The following is a 27,785-nucleotide window of genomic DNA, read 5'->3' on the forward strand; positions in this document are numbered from 1 at the left end:
TTCCCTTTAAAAATTACTTATGAGAATTGTTTTAAGGCTGGAATAAATAAATAGGCCTTCTTTTATTCTACCAGATACCTAGAAGTATTGCAGATCTAGGCTATCTTAAACCAGGTTGAAGGCTTAAGATTACATTAATTCCAAAGCAAGGCAAATCATTTCAAGTCTGAACATGGACTGCCATGGCCAGGTTAGACGATTTCTAACGGATTTTTCTTTTCCCCCCTGTTCCAGTCAGACTAATAAAAAAAATTCCTAGCATGCTCTGGTGACTCTTATCCTGAGGGTGTATTTATTCTGTGACTCAGTTTCATTTCATTTGAGAGGAGTTTCCACAAACATTACTAGATCTTGACTGTCTTGCTGTGGAGGCTCTAGAAAGGGGAAGCCTATATTTGCCATAATTAGCAAAAGTGGCTTCAGTGCTTTTTGCTTACTTCTCTGAGTTTCACTTTTCATTAAATATTGGCCTGTAGTTTCCCGTTTCTGTCAGCTCTTCAATGCTTTTAAGGTAATCTTTGAAAATATTTACACAAATATATATAGCAAATAGCATTCTTAGATGTTTTCCATAGGAGAGTTGGATCCTTATAATCACTGTCATTACTGAAACCAAAGTTGATGCACTGTGAAATTGCATGTAATTTCTTAAGTCATTTTCTTACTGACCCTCCCTTCCTCTTGACTTGACTTGATTATCTAACTCTGTACATTGCAAAGTCTAGATGCCACTCACTTAAAAAGTTGCATTTATATTTTGCCACTTCTTTGAGTGATCTTTCTTCTTCATTGATGGTATTACTTCCTTCAGTACTCTCTGGAGTTCACTAATTCAGCTCAACCAACCTACGTGGTCTGTGGAATAATACATGTCAGAGCTAGAATTCTCATACCTCATTTTGTACACCCTACATCAGTGGATACTTTTAAGTTAAGCCTTGTACTCCGCAGCGCCAGAGTTCCTTCCCTGAATGAGCTACCTGCCTAGTAATAGAAGCAGGCATATATATAGCCAACTATGGTATGAAACCATCAGTAAAAAAGAAGAAGAAAAAAAAAAACTATATAGGTAATCCCTGTGATTGCTAAAACCTGTATGTTTTTAAAATCCCCATGAAATTCTTCTTTTGGTTTATAAGATATATGGTTAAAAGCACAGACTGCAATTAGACAGACCTGGATTTAAATGTAGGCTTTACATCTCTGAAATAGCAGAAATGAGAGTAATAATAGTACCTGCTTCATAATATTGTGAGGATTAAATGATATATTGCTGTTTAGTGTAGTTTGTGAAGCATAAGTATTCGATAAATCTTAACTTACGTTTTAAACATTGTTTTATGTGCTTTTGGAATTTAAGCTATTTGAAAATTAATTTGTCTATTTGTTTTTGTTCGTTAGATGTACTTTATGAAAAATCGTGCTCGAAAGCAAGGTATTAATTTAAAACTTCTACCCAATGGATTCACAAAAAGAAAAGAAAATTCAACATTTTTTGATAAGAAGTAAGTTTCTGACTTCTTTTTTAGTATATTAGATGTTCTTATTAGATGAGGAGCATCTTTTAAGCCTTGGTTTGCTTGGAACATTGCTCCTCAAAGTGTGGCCTATGAGATGTTTGTCATTGATTGGTAGAGGACAGGATGACTGCAGAAACTGGACTTAAGCATTTAAGAACTTGTGCTAGTTTTATGTCCTGTGACTTTAACATTTTTGGTTTGCTCCCTGTGTGTTTGAGAGAGAGAGATGGAGAGAGAGAAGGTAGCATGTATATGTATGTATCTTTCTCTCTGAGACCTAAAATACCATCAAGGTATTTCAGAAGCTTCAAGGACAAAACAAGAAGTCAAAGCAGAATTTCTGCATATTTTTAACCAGAGGAGCTTGATTTTTATACTCTTTTCTACTTTGAAATTCCAAATAGTAATTCATTTGTGAGTGAGTGATAAAGAAGAAGGGGAACTTGAAAAACATTTACTCTAGAAAATCTGAATAGAGATAATACATTAGAGATTAGTTTCTTGCTCTCTGAAATTGCTAGGTCAAAAAGGCCCCATTCATATAGAGGAGAACAGGATCCCAAAGTACTGTAAGTAGCCCATTAAATTATTAGGTAATACCTTTGCAAAGTCAAGATTCTGGTTTTAGAGTCAAAAAGCCTGAGTGAGTCCCTCCCACTTGAGTCTCTTAGTAACTGCAAGGCCTTGAGCAAATTACTTCCTTTCTCCGGGCTCTATCTGTATAATGATGGGGGTTGAACTAGGTAACGCTCAGTTCAGTTCAGTCGCTCAGTTATGTCCGACTCTTTGCGACCCCATGAATCGTAGCACGCGAGGTCTCCCTGTCCATCACCAACTCCCAGAGTTCACTCAGACTCACGTCCATCGAGTCAGTGATGCCATCTAGCCATTTCATCCTCTGTCGTCCCCTTCTCCTCTTGCCCCCAATCCCTCCCAGCATCAGAGTCTTTTCCAATGAGTCAACTCTTCGCATGAGATGGCCAAAGTACTGGAGTTTCAGCTTTAGCATCATTCCTTCCAAAGAAATCCCAGGGCTGATCTCCTTTAGGATGGTTGATCTCCTTGCAATCCAAGGGACTCTCAAGAGTCTTCTCCAACACCACAGTTCAAAAGCATCAATTCTTCAGTGCTCAGCTTTCTTCACAGTCCAACTCGCACATCCATACATGACCACTGGAAAAACCATAGCCTTGACTAGACGGACCTTTTTTGGCAAAGTAATGTCTCTGCTTTTTAATATGTTGTCTAGGTTGGTCATAACTTTCCTTCCAAGGAGTAAGCGTCTTTTAATTTCATGGCTGCAGTCACCATCTGCAGTGATTTTGGAGCCCAAAAAAATAAAGTCTGACACTGTTTCCACTGTTTCCCTATCTATTTCCCATGAAGTGATGGGACTGGATGCCATGATCTTCGTTTTCTGAATGTTGAGCTTTAAGCCAACTTTTTCACTCTCCACTTTCACATTGATCAAGAGGCTTTTTAGTTCCTCTTCACTTTCTGCCTTAAGGGTGGTGTCATCTGCATATCTGAGGTTATTGATATTCCTCTCGGCAATCTTGATTCCAGCTTGTGTTTCTTCCAGTCCAGCGTTTCTCATGATGTACTCTGCATATAAGTTAAATAAGCAGGGTGACAATGTACAGCCTTGACGTACTCCTTTTCCTATTTGGAACCAGTCTGTTGTTCCATGTCCAGTTCTGTTACTTCCTGACCTGCACACAGGTTGCTCACGAGGCAGGTCAGGTGGTCTGGTATTCCCATCTCTTTCAGAATTTTCCATAGTTTATTGTGATCCACACAGTCAAAGGCTTTGGCATAGTCAATAAAGCAGAAATAGAGGTTTTTCTGGAACTCTCTTGCTTTTTAGATGATCCAGCAGATGTTGGCAATTTGATCTCTGGTTCCTCTGCCTTTTCTAAAACCAGCTTGAACATCTGGAAGTTCACGGTTCACGTATTGCTGAAGCCTGGCTTGGAGAATTTTGAGCATTACTTTACTAGCATAAGAGATGAGTGCAATTGTGTGGTAGTTTGAGCATTCTTTGGCATTGCCTTTCTTTGGGATTGGAATGAAAACTGACCTTTTCCAGTCCCGTGGCCACTGCTGAGTTTTCCAAATTTGCTGGCATATTGAGTGCAGCACTTTCACAGCATCATCTTTCAGGATTTGAAAGAGCTCAACTGGAATTCCATCACCTCCACTAGCTTTGTTCGTAGTGATCCTTTCTAAGGCCCACTTGACTTCACATTCCAGGATGTCTGGCTCTAGGTCAGTGATCACACCATTGTGATTATCTGGGTCATGAAGATCTTTTTTGTACAGTTCTTCTGTGTATTCTTGCCACCTCTTCTTAATATCTTCTGCTTCTGTTAGGTCCCTACCATTTCTGTCCTTTATCGAGCCCATCTTTGCATGGAATGTTCCCTTGGTATCTCTAATTTTCTTGAAGAAATCTCTAGTCTTTTCCATTCTGTTGTTTTCCTCTATTTCTTTGCATTGATCGCTGAGGAAGGCTTTCTTATCTCTCCTTGCTATTCTTTGGAACTCTGCATTCAGATGTTTGTGTCTTTCCTTTTCTCCTTTGCTTTTCCCTTCTCTTCTTTTCACAGCTATTACAGGAGCTGACTGTGGCTCAGATCATGAACTCCTTATTGCTAAATTCAGACTTAAATTGAAGAAAGTAGGGAAAACCACTAGACCATTCAGGTATGACCTAAATCAAATCCCTTATGATTATACAGTGGAAGTGAGAAATAGATTTAAGGGACTAGATCTGATAGAGAGGGTGCCTGATGAACTATGGACGGAGGTTCGTGACATTGTACAAGAGACAGGGATCAACACCATCCTCATGGAAAAGAAATGCAAAAAAGCAAAATGGCTGTCTGCGGAGGCCTTACAAATAGCTGTGAAAACATAACGCTACTGTTCCCTTAAAATTTTACTACGTAAATTAAAAAAACTGAACCATCAGAACTATCATTATTCTAAAAATCTTCCATCTTTTCAACAGATATTATATTTTTAGAGAATGGTGTTATCCAGTTATATATTTCAAAACAGATAGTTATAAAGGTGGTTTTCTCTTTTCTTGGTTGGTTTCCAAGATTATAGTAATATTTTGAATTTATCAGACTTCCCTGGTGGCTCAGAGTGTAGTCTGCCTGCAGTACGGGAGACCAGGTTTGATCCCTGGGTCGGGAAGATCCCCTGGAGAAGGAAATAGCAACCCACTCCAGTATTCTTGCCTGGAAAATCCCATGGATGGGGGAGCCTGGCAGGCTATAATTCATGGGGTCGCAAAGAGTCAGACACGACTGAGCGACTTTACTTCACTTTGCATTTATCAAATATGAGATAATTCTTTTGTGTGTTTTGAAACTGACATAGAAATTGACATGATTTGTTTGAAATTTAAAGTAACTGGTTTGTGCCTTCTGAAATATAAAATGTATTCCTGTTTTATGAAAGAAAACATTCAGAGCCTCAAATGTAAAACTTTGAGGTCTTTAGATACATAAATGTTTGTGGGAAGTTTTTTCCAAGACTACTACATTCAGTGTATTTTCTGGGTTTAGATTACAAATTTATGCTGTTACTTTGGAATTCCTCATCTGTGAAGTAGCAAATCAGACTCTTCTTGCATTATGCCTTTTACTCATGAATTTACAATGATTTGGGCTTGATGTTTTTATATTTTTAGTGTCTTGCCATGAAGAGATTAGCAACATAGAACACAATAGACTTTAATTAGTTTTTCAGCTGTTTTCACCTCTGTAAAATGGAGCTAATGATAGCTACTGTGTAGTCCTGACCTCAGTGTGTTAATTTACCTAGACACTAACCTGAATGTAGAAAGAAATCAGCACATAGTAGCAATTGTAAAAGTAATAAACCCTCAGCATAAAGAGTTTAAAGGAAAAATAGCAAGTGTAATTCCACTATGTAGAGACAACCAATGATAATATTTCATGTTTCCTTCTCATCATGTTTGCTTTTTTTCAATTAATAAAATAAAATGTCCTTAAAAAAAGTATAAAAATTTGCTTGACTCTCCTCAAGTTAAACATTACTTTATAAATAAAGGTACACGTTTTTCCTACAGCTAGCTATTTCCTATTTAGCAACATATTATGAACTTCATGCTTGGTAATGCAAGTCTGCCCATTTTAAGTAGTATATTTCAACTATGACTACTGTATCCTAATTTATTTATTACCAGATTAACGAACAGTTGCTTAATTTCTGGTTTTTAATTATTACAAATAATGCTGTTGTAAACATCCTTGAACAAGTTGTTTTGCATGCCTATGAGACTTTTCTGTAGATCGATTCCTGATAAGTGGCATTACTGGGTAACAGATTACATGCATTTAAACTGTTGAGAGAAACTCCAAATTGTCCTCTCAAAAAAAGTACCACTTTGTAGCTTTTACAAAAATGTATGAGTACCTATTTTAGTTATACTGTGCTTTAACTGAATATTATTAAACTTCTTTGCCTATCTGATTAGAGGTTGAATTCTTCAACTTTTTCATTCAGATATGCATGTTTTTAATCTCATCTTGATCAGTTGCATGCATTGTAAATGTTTTTACCAGTCTTTCCGTTCTTAATTTTGCTTTCTAGTCATTTTTGATGCATTTTAAAGAATTGCTAAAAAGAAGAAAGGTTCTATAAAATATAAAGATAGTGAAGTGGAGTGGTTAAGAACACAAACTGGAGCTAGGCTGCCTTGGTTCAAATTTCTGACCTTCCTCTTCTAGCCATGTGATACTAAGCTAAGCCACCTAACTTCCTTGTGCTTCAGTTCCCCGTCTATAAAGTAGGGCTAGTAATAATAAACTAGGGATAAGCCAGTTTTCATTTCCACTTACAGTAACTTAGAAATCCTATTTAAACATTTCACTAGCACTGAATTGTCTCTTTTTTAATATTTGTTGCTATTTTGGAAGGTGGAAATTGTTTTAATTTGCTTTTACTTAATTGCTACATAGATATGGAGTATTTGCCCATGTGTTTCAAAGCAATATTTTAAAATTCAAACGTGAAGTTTGACTTAATCTAATCTGTGATAGTAAGATGCTCTTAGAACTGTTTTGGTAAAATAAGTAATTCAGATCTGTGGGACAGAATTTTTCCATTTGTTCTTTGTTAAATTGCCCATTATTATTTCTAAATGGAAAATAATCATGCCACAAACTGAATTTAAAATGTCTGTATTTGGATGTTCCTTGAATAATAAAGCATGAAGGTGAGTTCCCATTTAGTTGATAGCCATACTTATAGTTAGTCAATAGTCTGCTCAGTTGGTTAATAGCTTGGAAGTCTTTTGAGTGTCTCCTTATACTTTGTTCATTTTTCAGCATTTTCATCAGTGATTTAGGTCATGATTTCTTATCTTGGTGCTGCTAACATATTGAACCACAGAGCTCCTGTTGTGAGTGTGCATTTTAGGATGTTTAGCAGCATCCTTGGCCTCTACCCACTGGATATTGGTAACACACACACAAAGGCATTCTTTGTGATACCTGTGGTTTCTCAGGCATTTGTATGAAAATGGTAAAAACTTTGGATGATCATAATGTTATTTGCTGGAAGGAAGGAAGAAGGGGATACTACCTCTTATCAGAGAATTATTTTTACCTCCCATATCTCCGATACTCTATTTTTAAGAGAATTGTTTATAATGCTTTCTTAAACTTTAAGAAGTGGTTAAAGTTTTGACTGAGATAAACATGAATTTGAATATTGTTTCTACACTTGGTATATGTTAGGTGTCCTTGGGCAAAAGTGAATTTGGTAGATTGTTGACAGGAATAAATAAAATAATATTAAAATAATACCCAGCACTTAGCAGATAATGTGCAGCAATAAAAGATCTGCATTTTCGTACTGGAAATCTTTGGGAATACATTTACTTTATTATATTCATTCCTAGTAGGTCTACTGCTGCTGCTGCTAAGTCGCTTCAGTCATGTCCGACTCTGTGTGACCCCATAGACGGCAGCCCACCGGGCTCCCCCGTCCCTGGGATTCTCCAGGCAAGAACACTGGAGTGGGTTGCCATTTCCTTCTCCAATGCATGAAAGTGAAAAGTGAAAGTGAAGTAGCTGAGTCCTGTCCGACTCCTAGCTACCCCATGGACTGTGGCCCACCAGGCTCCTCCGTCCATGGGATTTTCCAGGCAAGAGTGCTGGAGTGGGGTACCATCACCTTCTCCCCTAGTAGGTCTAGGGCAGCATTATAATCAAACAATACTATTTCTCCAGTGAAACCTCCAAATGTTTGAATTAAAATGGGGAAATAATGAGTATAAATGAGCTCAGTCCCTTTTTTGCTGCTGGAGGAGTTATGAAAATCTTTCAGCTTCAGAGATTCAGGGCTTGGAATTGTTCCCATGTAATTTTGGTCCTGTACTAAGATTATTGTAATTATTCCCTACGCATTAAATTGGTCCTTTGCTTATTTAAGCAGCTTGAGCTACAATATACACAAAAACTCAAACTGAAGTTATTTAAAATTGAATGTTCCAGTGGTAACTTTTGAGCAATCTGAATGAAGAATTCTTTGTGGTATTTTTGTAACTTTTCTGTAAAATTTGAAATTATTTGAAAATAAGAGGGTTTAAAAAAAAAATTAAATACCTACACCCCCTGCCCCCGCCTCCATGAAGTGTGACTAATGTATATTGTGTCTGAATTACCTCTGTAGGACTAATAGCAAGTTATATAGTAGCAAGTGCATTAATACCTTAGAATCATAGGTTCATTTTAACCCAGGCATTCTTTATGGTAGAAGTTTTTGACCAGTATGACTTCAAATCTCCAAAATCATATGCAAAATTATGTGATACATAAATTTTTCTAAGACTAGGAACCATAATTTTCATTTTATAGTCGAAGTGTGATGTAACACTAACCAGCCTGTGATGTCAAAAGTATATTTAATAGCTGTAAATTTTAAAGGACTGGTGAATTTGCTATAATGTCATAATGGATAACTTTAATGAACAAAGAAAAGTTAAGAGATGCTTATGTTAAGAATAACTTGAGCCAATACAAAATAGATATTCTCTGTTAAAAATAGAGGAGCTTGGTAAGAAAATGGTATAAGGCTCCCCTACTTATTTTAGTCATTGTTATTCAGCCACTGTGTCATGTCCAGCTATTTGCAACACCATGGACTGCAGCACGCAGGTTTCGCTGTCCTTCAGTATCTCATGGAGTTTGCTCAGGCTTATGTCCATTGAGTCAGTGATGCCATCCAACCATCTCATCCTCTGTCGCCCTGTTCTCCTGCCTTCACTCTTTCCCAACATCAGGGTCTTTTCCAGTGAATTGGCTCTTTGCATCAGTTGGCCAACATTTAGAGTGGACCACAAACTACTTCTTTTAAATAGTGACTCTTTCAGAGGTAAATGCTCTGCCTCAGCTCTTTGTATGGCATATAACTTTATCTTTATTCTCAATCAGTGCTAATCAAAAACTGTTGAAAGAATAGAAAAGATCTGTATGAAGAAAACTTAAATTCTACTGAATGGCTTAAACAAGTCAAGCAAATGGGGGGAAAGGACCTTATTATTAGCTGACTCAATATTACAGAAATAACATTTATTTCTTAAATGAATGATCTTTAAATCTGATATGATCCTAATGAAATCACTAATGAAATACTGTTTTGTTTTTTATTTCGGAATTTTTTTTTTTTTTTTTTGGAGAAGGAAAAGATCCATAAAATGACTTTAGTTCATTCTGAAGAATAAACGTGGGAGAAGCACCAGAAAAAACCAGGGGGGCGGAAAGAGGAATAAGGCTGGACTCATTAAAATGTATGAAATTTTAGTAAAGTTTGGGTATTGATGTAGAAATCTACAGTGAGATTATAGAAAATAGACATGAGGCTATTTGACACTCTAATATATGATCAGATAGAGATAGCATTTCAAATTGGTATAGATAATGACTTATTCAATAAATGCAGTTGAGACAGCCTGCCATTTAACAGTTTGGTTTTTTTTTTTTTTCTAATAGAATGTCCAGTCAGTTCAATTGCTCAGTCATGTCCAACTCTTTGTGACCCCAGGGACCACAGTACACCAACCTTCCCTGTTCCATCACCAACTCCCGGAGCATACTCAAACTCATGTACATCACATCAGTGATGCCATCCAACCATCTTATTCCGTGTTGTCCCCTTCTCTTCCCACCTCCAATCTTTCCCAGCATCAGGATCTTTTCAAATGAGTCAGTTCTTCGCATCAGATGGCCAGCGTATTAGAGTTTCAGCTTCAACATCAGTACTTCCAATGAATATTCAGGACTGAATTCCTTTAGGATGAACTGATTGGATCTCCTTGCAGTCCAGAGGACTCTCAACAGTCTTCTCCAACACCACCGTTCAAAGGCATCAATTCTTTGGCACTCATCTTTCATGGCTGCAGTCACCATCTACAGTGATTTTGGAGCCCAAAAAAATAGTCGGTCACTATTTCCATTGTTTCCCCATCTATTTGCCATGAAGTGATGGGACCGGATGCTGTGATCTTAGTTTTCTGAATGTTGAGTTTTAAGCCAACTTTTGCACTCTCCTCTTTCACTTTCATCAAGAGGCTCTTTAGTTCTTCTTTGCTTTCTGCCATAAGGGTGGTATCATTTGTGTATCTGAGGTTATTGATATTTCTCCCAGCATTCTTGATTCCAACTTGTGCTTCATCTAGCCTGGCATTTTGCCTGATGTACTCTGCATATAAATTAAATAAACAGAGTGACAATATACAGCCTTGACATACTCCTTTCCCAATTTGGAACCAGTCTGTTCCATGTCCAGTTCTAACTATTGCTTCTTGACATGGATACGGATTTCTCAGGAGGCAGGTCAGGTGATCTGTTATTCCCATCTCTTTCAGAATTTTCCAGTTTCTTGTGATCCACACAGTCAAAGGCTTTGGCATAGTCAGTAAAGCAAAAGTAGATGTTTTTCTGGAACTCTCTTGCTTTTTTGATGATCCAGCAGATGTTGGCAATTTGATCTCTGGTTCCTCTGCCTTTTCTAAATCCAGCTTGAACATCTGGAAGTTTACGGTTCACGTACTGTTGAAACCTGACTTGGAGAATTTTGAGCATTACTTTGCTAGCGTGAGAGATGAGGGCCATTGTGTAGTACTTTGAGCATTCTTTGGCATTGCCTTTCTTTGGGATTGGACTTCCCTGGTGGCTCAGACGGTAAAGCGTCTGTCTACAGTGCAGGAGACCTGGGTTCAAACTCTGGGTTGGGAAGATCCCCTGGAAAAGGAAATGGCAATCCACTCCAGTACTATTGCCTGGAAAATCCCATGGACAGAGGAGCCTGGTAGGCTACAGTCGGACACAACTGAGCGACTTCACTTTCACTTTCTTTGCGATTGGAATGAAAACTGGCCTTTTCCAGTCCTGTGGCCACTGCTGAGTTTTCCAAATTTGCTGGCATATTGAGTGCAGCACTTTCACAGCATCATCTTTTAGGATTTGAAATAGCTCAAGAGGAATTCCATCATCTCCACTAGCTTTGTTCATAGTGATGCTTTCTAAGGCCCACTTGACTTCACATTCCAGGATGTCTGGCTCTAGGTGAGTGTGAGTGATCACACCATGGTGATTATCTGGATTGTGAAGTTCTTTTTTGTACAGTTTTGTGTATTCTTGCCGCCTCTTCTTAATATCTTCTGTTAGAGCCATACCATTTCTGTCCTTTATTGTGCTCATTTTTGCATGAAATGTTCCCTTGATATCTCTTATTTTCTTGAAGAGATCTCTAGTCTTTACCATTATATTATTTTCCTCTATATCTTTGCATTAATCCCTGAGGAAGGCTTTCTTATCTCTCCTAGCTATTCTTTGGAACTCTGCATTCAAATGGGTATATCTTTCCTTTTCTCCTTGGCCTTTCACTTCTCTTCTTTTCTCAGCTATTTGTAAAGCCTCCTCAGACAGCCATTTTGCCTTTTTGCATTTCTTTTTCTTGGAGATGGTCTTAATCTCTGCCTCCTGTACAGTGTCACGACCTCCGTCCATAGTTCTTCAGTCACTCTATCAGATCTAATCCCTTGAATCTATTTGTCACTTCCACTGTAAAATCATAAGGGATTTGATTTAGGTCATACCGGAATGGTCTAGTGGTTTTCCCTGCTTTCTTCAATTTAAGTCTGAATTTGGCAATAAGGAGGTCATGGTCTGAGCCACAGTCAGCTCCCAGTCATGTTTTTGCTGACTTTATAGAGTGTCTCCATCTTTGGTTGCAAAGAATATAATCAGTCTGATTTCGGTATTGTCCATCTGGTGGTGTCCATGTGTAGAGGCTTCTCTTGTGTTGTTGGAAGAGGGTATTTACCATGACCAGTGCATTCTCTTGACAAAACTCTATTAGCCTTTGCCCTGTTTCATTTTGTACTCCAAGGCCAAATTTTGCCTGTTACTCCAGGTAGCTTTTGATTTCCTACTTTGGCACTCCAGTCCCCTATAATGAAAAGGACATCTTTTGGGGGTGTTAGTTCTATAAGGTCTTGTAAGTCTTCATAGAACCGTTCAACTTCAGCTTCTTCAGCATTACTGGTCGGAACATAGACTTGAATTACTGTGGTATTGAATGATTTGCCTTAGAAACGAACAGAGATCATTCTGTTGTTTTTGAGATTTCATCCAAGTACTGCATTTCAGACTCTTGTTGACTATGATGGCTATTTCATTATTTCTAAGGGATTCTTGCCCACAGTAGTAGATATAATGGTCATCTGAGTTAAACTCACCCATTTCAGTCCATTTTAATTTGCTAATTCCTAAGATGTCAATGTTCACTCTTGCCATCTCCTGTTTGACCACTTCCAATTTGCCTTTTTTCATGGACTTAACATTCCAGGTTCCTATGCAATATTGCTGTTTACAGCATCAGACTTTTCTTCCATCACCAGTCATATCCAGAATTGGGTGTTGTTTTTGCTTTGCCTCCGTCTCTTCATTCTTTCTGGAGTTACTTCTCCACTCTTCTCCAGTAGCATATTGGGCACCTACCAACCTGGGGAGTTCATCTTTCTGTGACATACCTTTTTGCCTTTTCATACTGTTCATGGGATTCTCAAGGCAAGAATATTGAAGTGGTTTGTCATTCCCTCCTCCAGTGGACCACATTTTGTCAGAACCTTCTGCCATGACCCATCCGTCGTGGGTGGCCCTTACATGGCATGGCTCATAGTTTCATTGAGCTAGTCAAGGCTGTGGTCCATGTGATCAGTTTGGTTAATTTTCTGTGATTGTGGTTTTCATGCTGTCTGACTTCTGATGGATGAGGATAAGAGGCTTATGGAAGCTTCCTGAAGTGAGAGACAGACTGAGTGGGAAACTGGATCTTGTTCTGTTGGGTGGGGCCGTGTTCAGTAAATCTTTAATCCAATTTTCTGTTGATGGGCGGGGCTGTGTTCCCTCCCTGTTGCTTGACCTGAGGCCGAACTATGGTGGAGGTGATGAAGATAATGGCGACCTCCTTCAAAAGGTCCCATGCAGGTACTGCTGCGCTCTGTGCCTCTGACCCTGACGCAGGCCACCTCTGACCCACACCTCTGCTGGAGACTCCTGGACACTCATAGGCATGTCTGGGTCAGTCTCTTGTGGGGTCACTGCTCCTTTCTCCTGGGTCCTGGTGCACACAAGGTTTTGCTTGTGCCCTCCCTGATGGCTCAGGGTAAAGCATCTGCCTGCAATGCAGGAGACCTGGGTTCGATCCCTGGGTCAGGAAGATCCCCTGGAGAAGGAAATGGCAACCCACTCTAGTACTGTTGCCTGGAAAATCCCATGGACAGAGAAGCCTGGTAGACCACAGGGCATGGGATTGCAAAGAGTTGGACATGACTGAGCGACTTCACTTTCACTTCCAGGAGTTTGTTTTCCCAGTCCAGTGAAAGTTCTGGAAGTTCTATGATGGGGTTAATGGCAACCTCCTCCAAGAGAGCTTATGCCATACCCAGGTCTGCTGCACCCAGAGCCCCTGCCCCTGCAGCAGGCCTCTGCTGACCCGTACTTCCACAGTAGACACTCAGACACAGTGCTGGCTCAGTTTCTGTGGGTTAGGCATGCATTTTGTGCCCTTCCCTGGTCTGAACAGCTCAGGTGACCAGGTGCTTGGCCAGTGCACTGTCTCAGGTGGGCTGTGCATCTTAATCACCTTCTGGGTCCTGGCTGCGCAGCAAGAGCACGTGTGCCGTATGTCTCCACTGGAGAGCTGATCTGGCAGATGTCAGCCATCCACGATCTCAGGAAGAAGTGGTTAGCAGCTGGGAGCCTGCTCACAGTTTGGTGGAAGATGCCCTCTCTAGGGCTAAAATGCCCTCTCTGCGGCTAGGAGCCCCTTGCCTTCAGGCTCGGGCTGTGTCAAGGCTGCCTCTTTGCCTCTGGGCGGGGAGGGGCTGGTACACTGCTAGCTCTCCTTTGGTATTTGCTCAGTCCTATGTGCTGTGATCAGGCCAGGCTGCATGTTAGGTTGTTAGGTTAGAGCCTTTCCAGGAAAGTTCTCTTTTCCACAGTTACAGTTAGGCATGTATTCTGTGGGTTCCCCCACTCCACCCCCACCCCCCACCTCTAGGTTATTTTGCCTTCTGAGATTCCAGAACTCCCCACAGACCCGCCTGTGAGAGGGTTTCTTATTGTGTGGAAACTTCTCCTTCACGACTCCCCAGGACAGGTCTCACCCCTAACTCTTTTGTCTCTCTTTGTCTTTTATATTTTGTCCTACCTCCTTTCGAAGAGAATGGGCTGCCTTTCTGGGTGCCTAGTGTCCTCCACCAGTGTTCAGAAATTGTTTTGTGAAAGTTGCTCAGCATTGAAATGATCTTTTGATGAAGGTCCAGGTGGAATTAATTGAGATATAATTGACATAAAGCTCTGTGTAAGGTGTATAGCCTAATGATTTGATTTACTAACATCATGAAATGATTATCATAATAAATTTAGTAAACATCCCTCATCTCATAGATAAAAAATTAAAGAAATAGAAAAGTTTTTCTTGTGATGAGAATGCTTAGTATTTACTCTCTGAGCAACTTTCATATATAACACACTGCAGTGTTGATTATATTTATCATGTTGTTTTTTTATCTCCTTAGTGCTTATTTCTCTTACAACTGGAAGTTTGTACTTTTTGACTACCCTTCTCCAGTTCCCCTTCCTTCTCCCTTCTCTCCAGTAACCAGAAATCTGATCTCATTTTCTGTGAATGAGTAAATTTATTTTTGAAGTCTAAGTGACCTACAACATCATGTTAGTAAAATCTAAAACTTGAAATAAAAAAATACGGAAATATTTTCATAATTTTGAAGAGAGAAGCATCCCATCCAAAGCCATTAAGGGAAAAATAACTAAATTTACATAGCTTTTTTAAAAAAATTGTATAGCCTGAAAAGACCATAATAAAATCAAAAGACCCCCTCTCCAAAAAAATCTTTGACATATATGACAATGTTTATGCATTGATAAGAAAAAAGACTAGTAATTAAGAAAGAGGACAAAGGATAAGAATAGATGGTCATAGAAAGATGTATATGTATGTGTGTGTGTGTATACACACAAACAGTATGTGTCTGACAAGCATATATTAGTAATATTTAATACAGTGAACGTGTGAGCTACCCAGACCATTTTCTTCTTTCACTGTTCTTGAGAGTAAAAACTTAGGAGTCATTTTAGAAGGCAGTGTTTCTAAAAACGTTATGCGTGCCTATTCAAGGAATTTGGCCTACACATGTATTAGTACAGTTCACAGACATATATGTACATATTTATCTAGTGCAGTATTGTTTTTAACAACACAAAACCTGGAAACAACTTTGAGTATCCCTCGGTACTGGACTGAGCTAAGTTAATAATGATGCCTTCATACAGTGGAATTCTATGCAACCATTAAATTACATATAGAAGCATTGTCATGCCATGACATCCATGATAAATATCCAGTAGAAAAATAATATTGGAGTTTAGTTGTCTGAAAGATAAGAAGCTAACTTTTACTATTGTGAAATTTACATGTAGTGAAATGCACAAATCTTAAGTGTACATTTGTTGAGTTTTGACAAATGCATATATACCTGTATAACCCAGTCCCTGTAAATAGGTAAAACACTATCATCACCCAAAAGATTTTTCCTGGTTATCCCATTTCCTCCCCAGACAAACTATTCTAATTTTTCCCCTGAAGATGAATTTTGCCTGTTTTAAAATTTCATATGTATGAATCCTATAGCTCCACCCTTGCTTTTGAACAATAGTTTAGCTGAATATGAAGTATCTCAGGGTCACATTTTAGTACTTCAGTTTAATTATTTATAACACTGTCCTCTCACTTCTTTTGCCACTATTGAGAACATTGTTGTTTTATATAGTCTTTCTATGTCAATTGCTTTTAAGTTCTTCATTTTTGTCTTTGGGTAATTTATCTTCCTTCCATGGTGGTGTGCTTTCTGCATAATTCTGGAAAATTCTAATTTGTTACCTTAACTTTTTGTTTTTTTGTTCATCTTTGCTACATTCTGGGCAATTAATTCAGCTGTATCAACCAAGTCACTTTTCCCTCCTTGTTGTGTCTAATTAATCTGACCTTTAGCCCATGCACTGGATGGGTTTTTTGTTTCAGTTACATTTTTCATGTCTAGGAGTTATGTTCCTTTTTCAAATGTATCTGGTCTTTTAAGTAGAATGTGTTCCCTTCTCAGGTTTTAACCTCCCTTTTTATTCAATAATTTAATACATCTGTTATCTGCATAAATAATTCTGTCTTAAATTCTTGGAAATTTGCTACAGCTATCTGCTGTTTCTGCTGATTCTTCATTATGATGGCTTATTTCCTTGTTTTTTTCTAAAATGTAATTGTGAAGTCAAGTTCATGCAGGAGGTGGTATGCAGTTGCTTATGCCAGATACCGCATTGCACCAGTCGAGGACCCTCTTTAATTTCTTAGTTTGAAGTTTATCAGACTATACTATCTATGGTAATGATTTGAACTCCAACCCATTTGAGGATTTCATAGTTATTCATTCTCAATTGAAACCTTTCCCCCACCCCCGATCCTTTCTTTCCCCCTCAGGCTTAAGCTGAGATTAACGTGTTTCCTCCTTATCTCCCTTTGCTGGTAGCCACAATTTTTCTGGTTCCCCCTTTCACTAGTTTTATGCAGTGGTCTTAATTTAAGGTCTTCGCCTTATTTGGTACCAGTATCTTGTCTCATGTTACCCAGTGGCTGTTGAAACATAAGCCTTTTAATTACTAAGCCTCTTGGTTACTCAGAGGCAAAGGCCTCCAGAGCTGGTGTAGTTTCCTCATTCCACTATGGTTTTTAGTTCCTGCTTCCTTTTGGCTCCTGAAGATGTTTCTTACTTTTTGATGAGCTCAGTATGTTTGCTGTATTTGTCCAGGATTTCTTATTGAGTGCTTTGAGAAGATTTTCAGATGATCTTCTTTACCATTTTGCACTAATTGCTTAAAATAAGTAGTGGCCCTGAACAAAGGGAACTTCAGTTGTTGAAGAGAGATGGATCAGGAAGGCATGATAATGACTTGTTCACTGAACAGTTCTACTCTTAGAAATGTATCTGGCACATATAATCATATGTATGGAAAATGAAATATGTACCAGGATATTCAACGCAATGTTTTGATAGTAAGAGAGCAGTATGAATCTAAATACCCGTCAATAGTGGACTACTGAAGTGAATTATGGTGCGCCTTTATAATGGGAAAAAAATTCAGCAACTCTAAATGTATGAATATGGAGTGGTTGCCAGAAATACTAAGTGAATAAAGACAGATACAGAACTACATTCATTATATACTAGCATTTTCTGCCACTGTATGAAAAGTAAAGGTTAATATAATATCTATTCTTATGTTATAAGCAATTAATAGTAGTTATCTTAAGGGAGGGGAACTATGTAGATGAGGACAGGAATGGGAATTATGTGCCCTTTTGTACCTTTTTTGAATTTTAGACTGTACATGTTATATTTATTTTAAGAATAAATAAATGAATTTTTAAAATGATAACTTTTTAAAAATTGATAAATGTGGTAGGACTATTATACATTTTGAGTTGTAGTTATAGTCTTCGGAAAGTATTCTGATACTCAGATAAAATTCCATGTTTTTATCCATGGCTTCATCTTTTCAGTTGTATTTTAGTTTTTTTTTTTTTTTTTCTTTTATAGGAAGCCATGAGTAGCAAACCTGGAGATTATCTTTGATTGTGTTTGAATAACATCTCATTTGGTTGCCTAAGTTCCTTATTTTATTTTCCTGGGCCATTAGGGTCTGAGCAGAGGATTCAGCATTGAGGGGCAATATATTTTGAGTTGTCATTTGGAAAAAAAGAATTGGACTGAGGACTCCTCCCCAGTAATATATTTACCTTATCTCCAGGCATATGCTCTCTTATGTGGTCTAACCTCTTATTCCCTAGGAGCGGACCCAGCTTTTGACCTTCCTCTTCTGGCAGTTTATCTCCACATGGCCCTGACCCTCAGTTCTAAGCAGCCCAGTCTATCTTCATTCCTTTACCACTGTCAACTTAGAACTGAGTTGCTATCTTACTTTTGGCTCAGAGTTCTTAGGCTCTCTGTCTATGGGTCTGTCTTAAACTTAGAGTGTTTAGATAGTAGAAGTGTGTCCATTGTTAAACAACAGTATGAATTGATATTTGAGTTCCAGTCCTGTTTTAGAAGCTAGCCACTAGATGTCTCTCTTGTAAAGAAATAACCTTTTACAGTGTCTTAAAATTACTTTTTGTAAAAACGTCTATATGTGTATAACTGAGTCACTTTGCTGTATAGCAAAGATTGGCAAAACATTCTAAGTCAACTACACTTCAGTTAAAATTTTTTTCATTACTTTTTGAATAAAATTATAACATTCAAATTATATTGCAGTGATATACCTGGTATCCGTCACTGTGTTAATGTCAAGAGCACTTTTTTTCTTCAATAATTATATGGCAATACATTTCTTAAAGGACAGGTTTTTGGTTTTGTTTTTGTGGGTTTGAGCTTTTTGTTTCTTTTTAGGCATGGTGTTTTATAAGGTTTAGGTATGGTGTTATATATAGGTTTTTACCTTGCTGCAAACTGACTTTAGAAAAGAACAAAAGAAAATGAAATAATGGGTTTAGCAGTTATGGTCGTGATGGGAGAGGTGGATTAGAGAATATGACATAGTAGGTTTTCAGTGCACACTTGTTAACTAATTGAACATGGTTAGCTCTGTGGTTTCTTCCCCATAACTGATACAGTTTAATGGAAGAATTTCAAAGCAACAACAAGGACTTAATGCCTCTATTCTTTCACACTGTTTTTCTAATGGTTCTTCGGTTAATCAGGTATTTCCTTACTGGGGACATGTAGACAGTGGTAAGGAAGTTTTTACTCCACAGCATCAGAGAGGGTGTGCCTTTCCATGGCAACAGGCAGCATTCACTCAAGTGGAAACCAAACATTGTTGATCATGTTACGGTCCCCGTATTGGTTCAGTTAGGAAAGTCTGTCCTCAGCCACCAAGTGTGCTTGTTCCTCTCAGGAGTGAGTACCTTTCCACTGCCTTCACTGTGGCATCTATCATCTGTAGCATCCAGCAGCTGTCATCTTCTTCCATGCAGGCCCATCTTGCCTCACCCGGGGTTACTAGGGAGCCTCTAAGGAACTCTCCATACCTTCAGTGTCTCCTTACCTCAGTCACTCTTATACATTGATGCCAATACATCTTCTGAAAGCATGTGTTTACTCTGATGGTCACCTGCTCAGAATCCTTTAGTGCTTCTGTGCCCACAGGAGTCATTAGCTCCGAGATACCTTTACTGGTCACAGGCAGAATTGCCAGTAGGTGAAATTTGTCACCTCACCAGCTTTGAACTATCTGAAGGTCTCAAGTGTTTTACCCTTTTCTGTAACCTAAAATTACCTTCCTTTATCCCTCCCTACGCACCCCCCATTTCAAATTGCTTTTTCAGCAGTTGGAAATACCTCTTTCAAATATTTCTTACTTTAAGCAGTATGTTCTGTTCCTCTAAGGATTGGGATCCATACTAAATAGTAGATTTTCATAGATGCCCCCACCTGATTTCCTAGTGTGTTCAACTAAAGGCACCCAGAGTGGTTATTCCTAATCCTAGAATGCCTTCCCCTTTCCTGTTTCCTAGACATCTGTGAAAATACACATGGTAGCTCATCTTCTCCATTATTTCTCCTTTGCCAGGGTTCCTATGGTACATATTTTTCCAAAGTTAATGTAAAACAGATGCATGCATTTAGTGCTAGTGTTCAGTTTTTGGTATGCATGTATCTGCTCTCCTTTCTGTATTCTAGTGTTTCTTGGTAAGGCCTCTGTTGACATTTTGAACAGGACAGTTTTTGTTGTGTGGCACTTTCGTGTGCATTACAGGAACGTTGGCATTTCTGGTCCCTGCCCACTAAATACCTAAAGTGCTCCCCAGTCTCGGAACAATCAAAACTGCCTGGCCGCTTCCAAATGAGGTTGGTGCCACTCCCGGTGGAGAACTGCCTTATTAAGTGCTCGAATATATATTAGTTATTTGAAGCAAAATGTACTTTTTCTTCATTTCGATCTTTACCTACTATATCCGTTTTCTTAATATACTGTCTACCACATATTCCACAAGCAGGTTAACCTGTTTCCTATTATGATCATGTATTACCAGTAGTGAAACTGGTTTTTAAAGGAGCAAAATATAACTGGAACTTCTCAAAGTATTTCATAATGATGTGAGGCATAAAATTACGGTTTTCATTCTCCCCAGTTCCAGTAACCCTTTGCATTCACTCTTCCAAGAACATTTGCTGTGGTACCAATCCTAACAAAATAGATGGGTTATTTTTATGAAGATAGTTATGTTTATTTTTGAGGCTTTAAATTTAAAAGATAAAAATTTAAATTTCAAAATATAAAATGCCTGTGAGTGAAGGATTATGTGTGTTTCTTTATTATTGAAGGGTTTCACATTTTTGTAGATTTTCTTTCTGCTTTAAGTTAAAAAAAGATTTTATTACCCACAGTGGAATAAAATTCCTTTTTCCTAATAGTTCATTGGGTGTTATTTTCTGTTTCCAAATTTTATAGCAGTTGACAATATATTGATTAATCTATCTTCACTATGGCTTAGAAATGCAAGAAGGAGCCTAGAAAGAAAAATGTAATCCCTTGTATGAAACAAGATGCTTTATTTGCATGAAATAAAATATTCAGTTCAAACGAATTTGAGCTATAAATGTGGTGTATTATTATATAGGCTTTCATAACTGAATGTCCACAGGTAGGATGGACTTCAGGAGTTCAGATACAGTGACTCATTGTATCGTGAAAGACCCAGTTTATAGATGATTCTTCATTGTATTTTCTGTGATGTCCGCCAAATCCTTCTAATGGTTTAGGTAGAATATTTAGGAGTGCTTGTTTCCCAATGTAACTGAAGAGGAAACCTGAAATTCACTGTGATTGGACCACCTAGGTCATCTGCCCAATCCTGAGACCTTGTGTCCAGGTGAATATAAGGTGTGACTTTCTTAAGCCAAACAGTAAGTGTGTAGTCCTAGAGATGGGGATGGGATCTATTATTCATCAAAATCTGATTATGGATTAGGAAGGAGAATGGAGGTAAGGGATTGCCAAGGAGACAGAATGTCCAGGATAACTCTTAAAAGTGATTTTAAAATATGGAGGCGAGTGTTTAAAATAAAATTGAGATCCATTTGAGTTATTAGTACAGAAAAATACATGGTTTGTTATTGAACTTTGATTTCTGGAAAGTTCATAATAGTATGCTAGATTGCAGCATAAACTCTTAAGATTTGAAGTGCTGCCTGGGTTCAAACCCCAGCTCTGCCACTTTCCAACAGAATAATAATGTTGGAAGAGTGCCTGACTTGTCTTTACCTTAGTGTTCTCTCCTATAAATGAAATAGTAGCCTTTATCCCATAGAATTACAAAAATTAAATTAATTGATACATATAAAACACTTAGAACAATGCCTGGCATTCAGGAGGCACTTAATAAACTAGTCAGCCCTCTGCATCTGCCAGTTCTGCATCTACAGATTTAGTCAATCACAGATTAAAAATATTTGGGGAAAATCTTGGAAGGTTCCAAAAAAGCAAAACTTGAATATGCTGTATACCAGCAACTGTTTACATAGCATTTATATTGTGTTAGATATTATAAACAATCTAGAGATGATTTTAAAGTATTTGGGAGGATGTGTGTAGGTTATATGCTGATAGACATTTTAAATAAAGGACTTGAGCATCTTCAGTTTTGGTATCTGTGCAGCAGGGTGCAGGGGAGGACTGAACCAACTCCCCCAGGATACCAAAGGATGACTGTTGTTTACTGCTGTTGCTACAAGCTAGTGCTTTCTGGTATAAGGCTTCACTGGTAGTTTGCATAACCTGTAGACTTTTCTGAGTTAATGAATGGTATGGGTTCGACGCCTGGATCAGGAAGATCCCCTGGAGGAGGGCATGGCAACCCACTCCAGTATTCTTGCCTGAGAATCCCATGGACAGAGAAGCCTGGCGGGCTACAGTCCGTAGGGCCATGAAGAGTCAGACACGACTCAAGTGACTGAGCACGCACATACACATGGTAGTCTGAAGATCAGACTTGTAGAAATTTTAGCTTTCACTTACCTCATGACGTCACCTGTATTTATGAATCATAAGTAAAAATTTCAGGCATATTTAAACTGCACTGTATCAGCAAGCTTCTCCACAAGCTTGTAGGAAATACTTCCCTTAATAACTGTGAACAAGAGTTGAAGAGTTAATGGCCTGAATATACTGTAGAAACAGTTATTAGGAGAGTTAAATAGCAGGATGACAGATTCCTTCTAAGCCTTCATTTTGCTCTTCTTTAATAACCTGTGTTGGTAGTGCATTAATCAGAATAAAATCCATATTGTTTGACAGAACATTCAGAGCCCTTGGCAGTCTGGTGTTAGTCCACATGTCCAGTTTCATAAACACTGAATTCCATGAAAGTAGAGTTTGGTTATAAACTCGTGGCACAGTATTCTAAGTTGAAGACCCTGCAGTATTTCTGTTCTAAGCTTCATAACTCACAGGACATTAAATTGAATGTAAAATTATAACAGTAGTAATAACAGTAACTAACGTTTTTGGTTGTGGTGTTCTGAGCTCTTGACCTATATATACTCACTTAATCCTATGATATAAATATTGTTCTCCCTGTTTTACTGTGAGAACGCTGAGGCATAGAGGAGATGTGTCTCTTGCTCAAGATCACATGAAGTAATAAATTTTGTTAAGAGTAGGATTCAAACAGAGTCCACTTCACCTCTCCCCTCTCCTGCCTCTGGGCATTACAGTATATTGGGTATCTTTTCTGTGTACAATGTCAATAAAGAACAGAGTTCTTTTATGTGAAACTCTATACTCTTCTTACAGTGATTTGGAAGGAAAAACGTGCGTTGGTGGTTCATTCACTGCCCTTTTAAAAAGAGGCTGCTTTGAGCTCATCCCCCACGTCTCTTTGCATCCCTAATACTCAGAGAGCCCTCATAAGTGTTCTTTGAGTAAATGTTGGTTAATCAGTGATGTAATGGAATGAGAATTGGCAGTTTTTTTAAGGAACAAAAGTGTTCACATGCATTTAAACTTTGTATTAGAAATCTTAGTTCTTAGAATTCAGTCTCCACATGTTACTCTTGCTGCTGCTGCTGCCACTAAGTCACTTCAGTTGTGTCCGACTCTGTGCGACCCCACAGACGGCAGCCCACCAGGCTCCCCTGTCCCTGGGATTCTCCAGGCAAGAACACTGGAGTGGGTTGCCATTTCCTTCTCCAATGCATGAAAGTGAACAGTGAAAGTGAAGTCCCTCAGTCGTGTCCGACTCTTTGCGACCCCATGGACTGCAGCCTAACAGGCTCCTCCGTCCATGGGATTTTCCAGGCAAAAATACTGGAGTGGAGTGCCATCGCCTTCTCCAATGTTACTCTTAGTTGCAGCATATTTCTTGAGGCACAAAGCTTTGAAGCTGTCAGAAGATTAAATAAGGAACCCTAGTTCTGGTTGAGTAATAATTTCTGAGATAAACACTTTAAAATAGGACTTCTAATAATAAAATATTTTTATTTGGAAAAACTTGAGAATTTTCCCCTGAATATTCATCACTTTTATTTATTTGTTTTTAATAGGATAATTGCTTTACAGTGTTGTAATGGTTTGTGCCATACAGCAACGTAAATCAGTCATATATATATATCCTCTTCCTCTGGAGCCTCCCTCCCACCCCTGCCATCTCACCCATCTAGGTCGTCACAGAGCACAGCCTGGGCTCCCTGTGTTATATAGTAGCTTCCCACTAGCAATCTGTTTTACATATGGTAGTGTATATATCGGAGAAGGCAATGGCACCCCACTCCAGTACTTTTGCCTAGAAAATCCCATGGACGGAGGAGCCTGGTAGGCTGCAGTCCATGGGGTCGCTAGAGTCGGACACGACTGAGCGACTTCACTTTCACTTTTCACTTTAATGCATTGGGGAAGGAAATGGCAACCCTCTCCAGTGTTCTTGCCTGGAGAATCCCAGGAACGGGGAAGCCTGGTGGGCTGCCATCTATGGGGTCACACAGAGTCGGACACGACTAAAGTGACTTAGCAGCAGCAGCAGTGTATATATGTCAGTGAATAAAATATTTTTAAGTTTAAAAAGAATGTTAAAATTATTCTTGTCTTTTCTGTGACTTCCCCATGAAAGCATCTTTGATTTTTCTGATAATAAAAAATAGCCAGTCATTATGTCGACAGTTTATTTAATACAGACACACAGAGAAAGAATTAAGTCCTTTCATAATGTTAAGAAATAACCATCGTTAAAAATTTGGGGCGTATCCTTCATACTTCTAAATACAAAGCCATGAAGTCAGAAGAGTAGTTGAGTATATAAATACATTACTTCCCCAGCCCCAAATTTGTGTTTCATCCACATATTATTGTCTTGGAACTGTGGGAGAGAATGAACCTCAACAGTTTCTAGTAAGCTAGAGTTGTTGAATAAATGTCCTATGTTAACTCACTAAAATCAAGTGTAAAATAATAATTATTTTTGTCATTTAATACTTGTTCACATAGGTGTTTCTCAGTCTTTTCTCATTATCACCTCCCAAGGAACCTTTTTAAACATTTTCCCTCAAATTGCTGCCTGCCCGCCTGCCCGCCCACCCTGATATTTTGATACCACATATGTATCTGTTTATGTACTGGAGCCCTCCAGAGGGCCACAAACAAACCATTATACTAATATTTTCTACCCTCCTAAGAACCAGTTTTCAGCCTCTTGGGAGTGATGCTTCCCACATTGAGAATGTATGGTGTGTGTGTGTGTGTGTGTGTGTGTGGATATTTGAGAGAGGAGGAGAAAAAGCTTTGCTGTGCATGAATGATTACTTCAGTTTCATGGCACTCAGAGAAGGAGCCAGTGTTTTTATTACCTTGTCAGTTTGTCCAGAAGGGAACATTAGATTTAATTATTGCCACCATTACTTCACTGGTCTATGATCGAACTACAAACGTCGTGCTTTAGGGTGCCTAAGTTGCTGAGAATATTCTGGGTATAGTAATTCCATCCTTGAGAACGTTGATAAATATGGCAAGGACACAATGACATCTTTCTAATTGAAGGCATTTTGCTGAATTGAGGGAACAGAAGTCCTAATGCGTTAAGAACAATAGTAAATATTTAAACCTCTATCCCAGTGGTTGTCAAAAATCATGATTTTGCCTCGCAGAGGACATTTGCAGTATTGGGGAACATTTTTAGTTGTCACAGCTGAGGGAGTGGATGTTGCTAGTGGCATCTCATGGTGAGAGGCCTGGTGCTAAACATCCTGCTAAATAAACATCTTGCAGTGCGCAAGGTGATGTATCCCCACACCGCGAACCATAATAGAATTATCTGGTCCAAACTGTCAGCACTGCTGAGGTTGAGAAACCCAGCTTTATCCTAATGATTCTATATCTTGGAATCTATATTTAGAAAATAACCCAAAATTCAGAAACAATTGTATGTATGCCTAGAGATGCTCACTGAAGCATTATTAATTTTAATCTTTTTTTTTAACAAAGTATTCTTTCAGAAAACTTACAAACAAAAGAGAGGGGGACTCAGTTCCCCCCTCCAAAATAATGTTGTTGGGATTTTAATGTATGTATTCTTTGAAGTAGGACTTTTATCACTATATGGGCTTCCCTGGTAGCTCAGCAGTAAAGAATCTGCCTGCAATGCAGGAGATGCGGGTTTGATCCCTAGGTCAGGAAGATCCCCTGGAGAAGGAAATGGCAGTCCCCTCCAGTATTCTTTTCTGGAAAAACCCCATGGACAGAGGAACCTGGTGGCCTGTAGTCCATGGGGTCACAAAGAGTCGGGCACGACTGAGTGACTACTTTGACTTTCATATAGTGACATGCTGCTATTCAGTTACTCCATTGTGTCTGACTCTCTGCGACCCCATGGAGTGTAGCCCACCAGCCTCCTCTGTCTATGGAATTCTCCAGGCAAGAATACTTGAGTGGGTAGCCATTCCCTTCTCCAAGGGATCTTCCTGACCCAGAGATCAAACCCGGTCTCTTGCATTGCAGGCGGGTTCTTTACTGTCTGAGCCACCAGGGAAGCCCATATCGTTCTATATACGTATGAAAAATGAAAAAGTTAATTCTTTCAGACTTAGAGATTTCATTGCATTAGTCAGGACCACATCAATTTCAGGAACACTAAAGAACCACTTCAGAGGGAATTAATTAACTCATTCATTTCAGAAATTTTTTATACTGTACTCTTCAACCTTTTTGTCCACTCTCTCTTAAATTTTAGACTCCGCATTACTGTTCACAAATGCCTCTTATACTATCATAAACTGAAAACATAGAGGCAGTTTTTCAGTGAAGTTAACTTTAAGTTCTATGTGCCAGAAAAGGTACATGATAGCCCCATCCCTGAGGCCATTCTTCTGTTTTTCTTTACTGTGATGTAAGAACAAGAACAAGTGGTAAAAAATGGGAAGCAGTCATAAATGTCTAGAGAGTCGATAAATAGATTTTGGCATTCTTCGTGCAATGGAATACTATGTAATGGTTAAAATTAATGAACTAATTTACATGTATCATCATAAGTCTCCAAAGCATAACATAAAGAGCATGACATGAGGTATTTAGAGTATGATAACATTGAAATAGGTGTTGCTATCACACAAAATATTGCATAGATATGTTTATATATGTATTAAAAATATAAAACCATAAATGACAAAAATAGATACCCAACCTCAGGATAGTAATTACCTCTCTTAAGGAGAAGGGAATTGGATCAAGGAACAGTGAAAAGATTCATCAACCACATTTATAATCTTACATGTCTTAGAGAAAGTATCTCAAGCATATAAATATGGCAACATGCAAGTTGGTTGACTATGTCTATGTTGAATGTTTTTATTCTTTTTTTGTTTTTAAGCTAAATACACTTTTCAGATTTGTTCATGTTTGAACTCGGGCCAAATATAAATAGATAATAGGCATAATTTAGCAATATATAATAAAAGAGTAATGAATGATTCCCATATAGCGACAACTAGCTAACTAAAACTAATAATATCATTTCCAAGGACTTTTCTGTCTTTGTTTTTGGAATGTTAAGTACTTTCTGAGGGTATCTGGGGTCCACTGAATGTTAAGAAAGGCAAATGGTTCTTGAAATTACTCAAGCAACAATTGCGATGATTATGATTTACAATTCCAAAACATGACAAACTGGTAATCTTCCCTCTGTAACTTAAATATATTTAGAAGGAAACCATATTGTGCATTAAGATTAAAAAATTACTTTACTTCATACTAAGAAATGTGGTGTCTCTTGGCCTCTTGATACTGATACTATACTTATACCTATTTCACAGATAGCAAATACTGCAAGATGTTTCATTTTAGAATTATTTATTTAAAATCAGTAACTGTTGTGTTTGTGTTCAGGTTTTTCTGTTTTGTTTTTTTTTTTTTAAGTTTTCTCCTCTGAGATTTTAGATATCCAACCTTTAAATCAGTAAGGGATGCTCTACAACTTAAATCTATCCAAAAAAAAGAAAAAATTTTAACATGATTGCTTCTTGTATAAGTGGCACTATCAAGCATCAATATGTTTTTCTCTAACTAGTGCCCAAAACTATCTTGTTACTGAAGAAAG

The 27,785-nt window shown here is 38.3% G+C and overlaps 1 protein-coding gene across 1 annotated transcript in view; it reads left to right on the top strand.

The window, feature by feature from the left end:
• The window catches only part of ZNHIT6 (zinc finger HIT-type containing 6), a 61,616-nt gene that overhangs the window by 8,050 nt on the left and 25,781 nt on the right, over nt 1-27,785 (top strand). Inside the window, exon 6 of the mRNA XM_055587105.1 lies at nt 1,402-1,505. Within this exon, the coding sequence (XP_055443080.1) occupies nt 1,402-1,505 (104 nt within the window). The remainder of the gene's footprint in view (nt 1-1,401; nt 1,506-27,785) is intronic.

This window comes from Bubalus kerabau, chromosome 6 (assembly GCF_029407905.1).
Source record: "Bubalus kerabau isolate K-KA32 ecotype Philippines breed swamp buffalo chromosome 6, PCC_UOA_SB_1v2, whole genome shotgun sequence".
In the NCBI taxonomy this organism is placed as follows: domain Eukaryota; kingdom Metazoa; phylum Chordata; class Mammalia; order Artiodactyla; family Bovidae; genus Bubalus; species Bubalus kerabau.